This window comes from Colobus angolensis, unplaced genomic scaffold (genome assembly GCF_000951035.1).
Source record: "Colobus angolensis palliatus isolate OR3802 unplaced genomic scaffold, Cang.pa_1.0 Scaffold47, whole genome shotgun sequence".
NCBI classification, from domain to species: Eukaryota; Metazoa; Chordata; class Mammalia; order Primates; family Cercopithecidae; genus Colobus; species Colobus angolensis.
Window position 1 is genome coordinate 1,028,815 of NW_012118154.1, and position 8,777 is coordinate 1,037,591.

The following is an 8,777-nucleotide window of genomic DNA, read 5'->3' on the forward strand; positions in this document are numbered from 1 at the left end:
AAGGATGATGAAACAGCTGGAAACAGCTCAGCTCCATCTTTGATGGGGATAGGAACTGCCTCTCCCACAATCTCATCTTTTCCTAAGAGAACTTGAAATGCCACTATTTGCAGAACTCTGCAGTTTGACAGACCCAAGTTCGTGTTCAGGTTCCAGCAGTCATTAGCTGTGTTACTATAGGTAAGCCACTTATCTGTGCCTCAGCATCCTCATCTGTCAAAGGGGAATAAAAATGTACCTGGCTTGGGCCGGGCACAGTGGCTCACGCCTGTAATCCCAGCACTTTGGGAGGCCGAGGTGGGCAGATCACCAGGTCAGGAGTTTGAGATCATCCTGGCTAACACAGTGAAACCCCCTCTCTACTAAAGATACAAAAAAAATTAGCCAGGCCTGGTGGCGGGTGCCTGTAGTCCCAACTACTCAGGAGGCTGAGGCAGGAGAATGGTGTGAACGTGGGAGGCAGAGCTTGCAGTGAACCAAGATCACACCACTGCACTCCAGCCTGAGTGACAGAGCGAGACTCTGTCTCAAAAAAAAAAGTAACTGGCTTGTAGAGTTGTTGTGAGGACTGAATGAGCTAATACCTGTAAAGTGCTTAGTGTGGGACCTGAAACAAGCGCATGCACAGTAAATGGTAGCTAATATTGTTTATCTAGCCAATCAAAATATTTTTCTTAAGTATCGACTAAGCCTCACGCCCTGCTCTAGGTAGTGGATAAATATGAATAGTGGTGGACAAGAAAGGTTCCTGTTTTCCTGAAGTAAACTCCTCCAGTGGAGGTTCCTGTTTTCCTGAAGTAAACTCCTCCAGTGGAGGAGATCAATAATATACAAATGAACAAGTAAATAACACAATTTTGGATAACTGTCAGTTTCATAAAGGAAATTAGCAGGACTACTTTAGGTTGAGTGGTCAGAGAGGGCCTCTTTGAGGTGGTGACTTTTGAGCTAACATCTGAAGGATGAGGAAAATCCAACTATGCAAAGAGCTTAAGGAAGAACATTCCAGTCAAAGGAACCAGGCAGAGTTTTTCTGATAGGAAGTGAGAGGCCTAGTGACACCCCATGTTTCTTTCTGCTTATGTTCCAAGCTGGAATTTCAACACGAATTTACACATTTATTTAAGGATATTGGGGGCGTTGGTACTTATTCTGCCCCCTTTTTTCTTTTTCTTTTTTTTAGTTTTTTTGAGACAGGGTCTCACTCTGTCATCCAGGCTGCAGTGCAGTGATTTGCTATCATAGCTCACTACAGACCTTCTAGGCTCAAGCGATCCCCCAACCTCAGCCTTCCAAGTAGCTGGGACTATAGGTGTGCACCATCACACTGGCTAATTTTTGTAAAGATAGGATTTTGCCATGTTGCCCAGGCTGCTCTGAGACTCCTGAGCTCAAGTCAGCTGCCCGCCTTGGCCTCCCAAAGTGTTGGGATTACAAGCATATGCCACTGTGCCTGGCCTCTGGCTGTCTCTTTTAAACAGGATGCTGGTTGGGTGTGGTAGCTCATGCCTGTAATCCCAGCACTTTGGGAGGTCGAGACAGGCGGATCACTTAAGGTCAGGAGTTCAAGACCAGCCTGGCCAATATGGTGAAACCCCATCTCTACTAAACATACAAAAAATTAGCTTAGTGTGGTGCTGTGCGCCGATAATCCCAGTTACTCAGGAGGCCAAGGCAGGAAAACAGCTTGAACCGAGGAGGTGGAGATTGCAGTGAGCTGAAATCATGCCACTGCACTCCAGCCTGGGTGAGAGAGCAAGACTCTGCCTCAAAAGTAAAATAATCAGGATACTGAATCTATAAATCCTAGTGCTACAGACTGAATGTTTGTGTCCCCCCAAAATTCATGTGTTCAAGCCTTAACCCCCAGTGAGGCTATATGTGGCCATAGGGATGAGGCCTTGATCCGACAGGATCAGTGTCCTTGTAAGAAGAAACACCAGAAATCTGGCTCCCCGACGCTCTTCCCCAGCTTGAATGCACCAAGGAAAGGCCCTTTGTGGGGACATAGCAAGAAGGCAAGCCAGGAGGAGAGCCCTCACCAGAAACCTCACAGAAATTGGCCAGCACCCTCATCTCAGGCTTCCAGTCTCAGAACAACAAGAAAGCAAATTTCTGTTGGGTAAGCACCCCAGTCTATGGTATTTTTGTTACAGCAGCCTGAGCTATCTAAGACACCTTGATAGGGGCCGGGCACAGTGGCTCACGCCTGTAATCCCAGCACTTTGGGAGGCCGAGGCAGGTGGATCACGAGGTCAGGAGATCGAGACCACAGTGAAACCCCATCTCTACTAAAAATACTAAAAAAAAAAAAATTAGCTGGGCGTGGTGGCGGGCGCCTGTAGTCCCAGCTACTCAGGAGGCTGAGGCAGGAGAATGGCGTGAACCCGGGAGGCGGAGCTTGCAGTGAGCTAGTGAGCTGAGATCGCGCCACTGCGCTCCAGCCTGGGTGACAGAGCGAGACTCCATCTCAAAAAAAAAAAAAAAAAAAAAGACACCTTGATAAACTTGTTATCCTACCCTAAATGAAACTGCTACCAGTAAAATATACTTACGGGAGTCTTCTAGAGAAGGCCAATTCCTTGGTGGCAGAGGTGGTAATTGAACTGGCGACTCATTAAGGACATTCCTAGAGAGAGAGAAAGAGAGAATCAGTGTTTGATTTGGGCCATGCCTGTGCCCAGCAGATTTAAGAGAAAACATCAAGGGAAGTGAATGGGTTGAACATTCAAATCTTGGTCTCTACGAATTGGAAGCATTTCCTTTCCTTTGTAGGTCCTGGATCCCATTTGTAATTGGCACCCTAATGAAACCGTTTCCTCTAGCCCAGGAAATGGCTGAAACTGAGGGGAAGGAAATAAAGTGCTACAATTCAGAGCGTGGAGCATACCTTCCCGGTTCACCTGAGCTGGTTTAGGAGTGGTAGGCACCAGATATATTTCTATTTGCAAAACAGATGAGCAGGGCATGTTGGCTCATGCCTGTAATCCCAGCACTTTGGAAGGCCGAGGTGGGCGGATCACCTGAGGTCAGGAGTTCAAGACCAGCCTGGCCAACATGGTGAAACCCCGTCTGTACTAAAAATATAAAAATTAGCCGGGCATGATGATGCTCACCTGTAATCCCAGCTACTTGGGAGACTGAGGCAGGGGAATTGCTTGAACCCGGGAGGTGGAGATTGCAATGAGCCAAGATCATGCTACTACACTCTAGCCTAGGCAACAGAGCGAGACTCTGTCTCAAAACAAACAAAAAAACCAAAACCAAAAACAGATGAACTCCTAAAGCAGAATGTACACACACCTTGAGATAGCATTTCCACTATTGGGTCTACAGCCTATCGAAATGCTCACATATGTTCACCAAAACATGCATTAGAATGTTCAGAGCAACACTATTCATAACAGCTCCAAATTGGACACTACCTGTGTTAGTCTGGGTTGTCCAGAGAAGCAGAGACACATAAAATTTGCCATCACACAACCCAAATGCACATCAGCAGTAGAATGGATAGATTAATTATGGTATAGCGACTGGGCAAGGTGGTTAACATCTGTAATACCAGCACTTTGGGAGGTAAAAGAGGGAGGACAGCTTGAGCCCAAGAGTTTAAGGGTAATATAGGGAGACCCTGAGCAACACAGGGAGACCCTGTCTCTACAAAAGAATCAAAATAATTAGCCGGTTGTGAGACCCTGTCTCAAAATAAAAAATAAATAAATAGTGGTGTACTCCCATGGTGGAATGTTCTATAGCAACAAGAATGAACAATCTACAACCACACACAATGAATCTCATAAAAATGATGTAAGCAAAAAAGCCAAACACCAAATAATATATACTGTATGATGCCATTAATAGATTGCATAAAAACCAAAACACTGCCGGGCGCAGTGGCTCACACCTGTAATTCCAGCACTTTGGGAGGCCAAGGTGGGCAGATCATGAGGTCAGGAGATTGAGACCAGCCTGGCCAACATGATGAAACCCAGTCTCTACTAAAGGTCTCAAACTCCCGACCTCAGGTGATCCGCCCGCCTCGGCCTCCCAGATCTGGGATTACAGGTGTGAGCTGCCACACCTGGCCCCAGTTGTATTCTTTTAACAGGCAGTATTTTAGTCACCTGTCTTATTCCTGAAGGGGATCAGAATTGATGGAGGCACGGGGAGTCTTATTTGCTGGATCCCTGAAGCTACAGTCAAAGGCATTTTAGAAAAGCATAGATTTAACAATGTTTTATATATGGTGTCTCACTATGTTGTCCAGGCTGGTCTTGAACTTCTGGCCTCAAGTGATACTCCCACCTTGGCCTCCCAGAGTGCTGACATTACAGGCATGAGCCACTGCACCTCGCCCCAAGAGTAAGTTTTGTTTTAGATTGTGTGTATATTCCAAAGAAAGGACTGGCTCTTGACTGGCTCCTGGGAAATAATGTCTAAACTCTTGGAATATCCTCCCTAATAAAAGTGTCTCCAGCCAGGCGCAGTGGCTCACACCTGTAATCCCAGCACTTTGGGAGGACGAGATGGGTGGATCACGAGGTTAGGAGTTCGAGACCAGCCTGGACAACATGGCGAAACCCCATCTCTACTAAAAATACAAAAAATTAGACAGTCGTGATGGCGGGCACCTGTAGTCCCAGCTACTTGGGAGGCTGAGGCAGGAGAATGGCGTGAACCTGGGAGGCGGAGCCTGCAGTGAGCCGGGATCGCGCCACTGCACTCCAGCCTGGGTGACAGAGCGAGACTCCGTCTCAAAAACAAAAAGTGTCTTTGAGGCCAGTCATGGTGGCTCACACTTGTAATCCCAGCACTTTGGGAGGCCAAGGTGAGTGGATCACTTGAGGTCAGGAGTTCCAGACCAGCCTGGCCAACATGGTGAAACGCCATCTCTACTAAAAATACAAAAATTAGCTGGGCATGGTGGCGGGTGCCTGTAATCCCAGCTACTTAGGAGGCTGAGGCAGGAGAATCACTTGAACCTGGGAGGCAGAGGTTGCAAGGAGCCGAAATCACGCCTTCGCCCACCAGCTTGGGCGACAGAGTGAGACTCCATCTCGTAAATAAATAAATAAATAAATAGTGTCTTTGTATATCTGGGAGCCTTGGGCCACACCAGATAGTTTATGTGAATAATGTGGTTTATGGTGAATGCCTGTTTTTGTTTGCCTGGGGCCCTGGGCCATGTTTTATCAATTTGATAAAGCTAAATGCAGGTATTCCATGCCTACATGACTGACGCCCAGTAAAAGAAAAACTCTGTACTCCAAGGCTCAGGTGAGCTTCTCCAGTCAGCAGTGCTTGACGTCTGTTGCCACACATTGTTACTGGGAGAACTGGGGCTATCTGTGAGACTTCACTGGGAGAGGACTTGCCTGCTTTCTGCTCGACCCCACACTACCTGCCTTTTTCATTTGCTGATTTTAATCTGTATTCTTTTGCCATAATATACAGTAACTGTTGAGTAAAATAGCTTTTCTGGGTCCTGTGAGTGCTTCTAGTAAATTCTCAAGCCTAAGAATGGCCTTGGAGATCCCCAATGCAGATATTGGCCATAAAGCCCCAAACAGATCACAAAACACAAAAGTAAAGTGGATGGCGTATTTTCCTTCAGCACAATAGCTTTTGGAGCACTATATTTGGAATCCACCAAAAAAAAAAGAAGTATAGACTAGGCGTGGGGCCCAGAACACAGAGCCCAACCTGTGACCTTTGTCAGAATAGATGAGAGTAGGCTGGGCACGGTGGCATGTGCGTGTAATCCCAGCTACTTGGGAGGATGAGGTGGGGGAATTGCTTGAGCCCAGGAGTTTGAGACCCACAGGAGTTTTAGAGCTGCCCGGGCAACATAGCAGACCCTATCTCAAAAAAAAAAAAAAAAAAGAGGCCAGGTGCAGTGGCTCACGTCTATAATCCTGGCACTTTGAGAGGCCAAGGTGGGTGGATCATGAGGTTAGGAGTTTGAGACCAGCCTGGCCAACATGGTGAAACCACATCTGTACTAAAAATACAAAAATCAGGCAGGCGTGATGGTGGGTGCCTATAATCCCAGCTACTTGGGAGGCTGAGGCAGGAGAATTTCTTGAACCCAGGAGGCGGAGGCTGCAGTGAGCCGAGATGGCACCAACTCACTCCAGCCTGGGTGACAGAGCAAGACTCCGTCTCAAAAAAAAAAAAAGAGAGAGAGAGAGACAAGAGGAGGGAGGACTTGCCCAGCATTGACAATGTCCTGAGTCTCTGCCCTTATGTGGAGAGATTTGGCAGGTGTGACATCTCACCAGCTCTACAGGAAATGCAGATGTCTCAGTCATACTGGTACAGAGTGGAGGGGCAAGGGTGGAAGTGAACAGGCAGTTCATAACAGTAAAAAGCAGAAGGATTCCTCCCCACTTACTCATACATTTTTTCTTCATCTGCTTGCTTGTTTTTCAAGGGCTTGGCAATTTCCCATTTCTTGCCTAAGAGAAGGAAAAGCATGTTCATTGAAGAAGAATTAGCAAAAGTTGTAATTTTTGAATTGAACCCAGAAAAAACACACTTAGGGACACAGAGTTAATAAATGATAGAATTGGACTTTGAATCCAGACTGTCTGACCACAGAGCCTCTGCACTAACCCAGTGAGGGCGGCCACAGTGTGGGTGGTGTTTATTTCCTCTATGCCTGGCACTTAGGTGGCACTTGGAAATGTTGGTTGAATGAATAATCAAAAGTGTGGTTGGGAGGAAATCAGATAAAGCATCGGAAAAGCAGTTTGCATCCTGTAATGTGCTGGACATATAAGTTGTCATAAATTATAACCTGCTTGTTAATAGGAGTGGTTGAGGATAAAAAGAAAGTAGGTAAAGTTTTAGTTCAGGGTCATTCTTTTGTCCATATTTGAGAATGGAAACCTTTTTTTTTTTTTTTCCCGCAGAGTCTTGCTCTTGTTGCCCAGGCTGGAGTACAATGGCACAATCTAGGCTCACTGCAACCTCTGCTCCCCGGGTTCAAGCGATTCTCCTGCCTCAGCCTCCAGAGTAGCTGAGATTACAGGCGCCCGTCACCACACCTGGCTAATTTTTGTATTTGTAGCAGAGACGGGGCAGGGGGTTTCACCATGTTGGTCAGGCTGGTCTCGAACTCCCGACCTCAAGTGATCCACCCGCCTCGGCCTCCCAAAGTGCTGGGATTACAGGTTTGAGCCACTGCACCTGGTGGGAATGAAAACTTTTAAGAAGGCAAAAGGAGGCCAGGCACGGTGGCTCACACCTGTAATCCCAGCACTTTGGGATGCCAAGGCTGGAGGATCACTTGAGGTCGGGAGTTCAGGACCAAGCTGGCCAACATGGTGAAACCCCGTGTCTACTAAAAATTCAAAAATTATCCAGGCATGGTGGCATACGCCTGTAATCCCACCTGCTGAGGAGAATGCGGCAGGAGAATCACCTGAACCTGGAGGTGGAGGTTGCACTGAGTCCAGATCACACCACTGCACTGCATTCTGAACGACAGAGTGAGACTCTATCTGACAAAAAAAAAAAGGGCAAAAGGACAGAGGACTGTAGGGTCCCAGAATACAGTTTTTGTATTAAAAAATTAATTACAATAGAGGAGAAAGAACATTGAACTGGAAGCCCAGCAGACCTGAGTTCTGGTCCCAACTCTGCCACCAATTCTTTTTTTTTTTTTTTTTGAGACGGAGTCTCGCTCTGTCGCCCAGGCTGGAGTGCAGTGGCCGGATCTCAGCTCACTGCAAGCTCTGCCTCCCGGGTTCCCGCCATTCTCCTGCCTCAGCCTCCCGAGTAGCTGGGACTACAGGCGCCCGCCACCTCGCCCGGCTAGTTTTTTTGTATTTTTTAGTAGAGACGGGGTTTCACCGTGTTAGCCAGGATGGTCTCGATCTCCTGACCTTGTGATCTGCCCGTCTCGGCCTCCCAAAGTGCTGGGATTACAGGCTTGAGCCACCACGCCCGGCCTCTGCCACCAATTCTTATGGCACCTCAGTGAAGCTCTCATCTTCCTTTGAACCTTAATTTTCTTATCTCTAAAGAGAGATTGAGAAGAATGACAGAAAGATTTCACTTCTTGTCTATCTGTGACCTGCCAGCACTGAGCTGGGCTGAGCAGGAATCTGGAGGCTATGACCAGATACAGTGAGTGGATAGTGGCTTCATCACTGAGGGATGTCAGTCCAGGGTGCCCCAGGGAAGGTGACTGTACCTCTCAGTGTGCTTACCATCCCTAGGTGTACTCCCTGCTTAGGTCATTGTTGTTGTTATTATTATTATTATTTTGAGATGGAATCTCGCTCTGTCGCCCAGGCTGGAGTGCAGTAGCACCATGTCAGCTCACTGCAACCTCTGCCTCCCGTGTTTAAGCGATTCTCCCACCTCAGCCTCCTGAGTAGCTGGGATTACAGGCACCCACCATCATGCCTGGCTAATTTTTGTATTTTCAGTAGAGACGGGGTTTTGCAATGTTGGCAGGCTGGTCTTGAACTCCTGACCTCAAGTGGTACACCTACCTTGGCCTCCCAAAGTGCTGGGATTACAGGCGTGAGCCACTGTGCCCGGCCAGGTTGTTATTTAAAGGGATGAGATGTCAAGATAACACACCATTGAATCAAGGCTTTCATGTTTCTGGAGATGAACAGAAAAGTGGAAACCCCACTTACAGATAATCTAAAGTTAGTGTTAATCCCCAGACCACTTATTTATGTCTGAGGGTACTAAGAGGTTTCTGGTCTAGGTAATACCAGAAGATTCAGAGTATGGTCTCAGAGAAGGCAATCGTGGTG

The 8,777-nt window shown here is 47.3% G+C and overlaps 1 protein-coding gene across 1 annotated transcript in view; it reads right to left on the reverse strand.

The window, feature by feature from the left end:
- The window catches only part of SCIMP (SLP adaptor and CSK interacting membrane protein), a 25,453-nt gene that overhangs the window by 2,038 nt on the left and 14,638 nt on the right, over window positions 1-8,777 (reverse strand). Inside the window, exons 3-4 of the mRNA XM_011958398.1 lie at window positions 6,395-6,458; window positions 2,556-2,629 (exon numbers count right to left, since the gene is read on the reverse strand). Of these exons, the coding sequence (XP_011813788.1) occupies window positions 2,556-2,629; window positions 6,395-6,458 (138 nt within the window). The remainder of the gene's footprint in view (window positions 1-2,555; window positions 2,630-6,394; window positions 6,459-8,777) is intronic.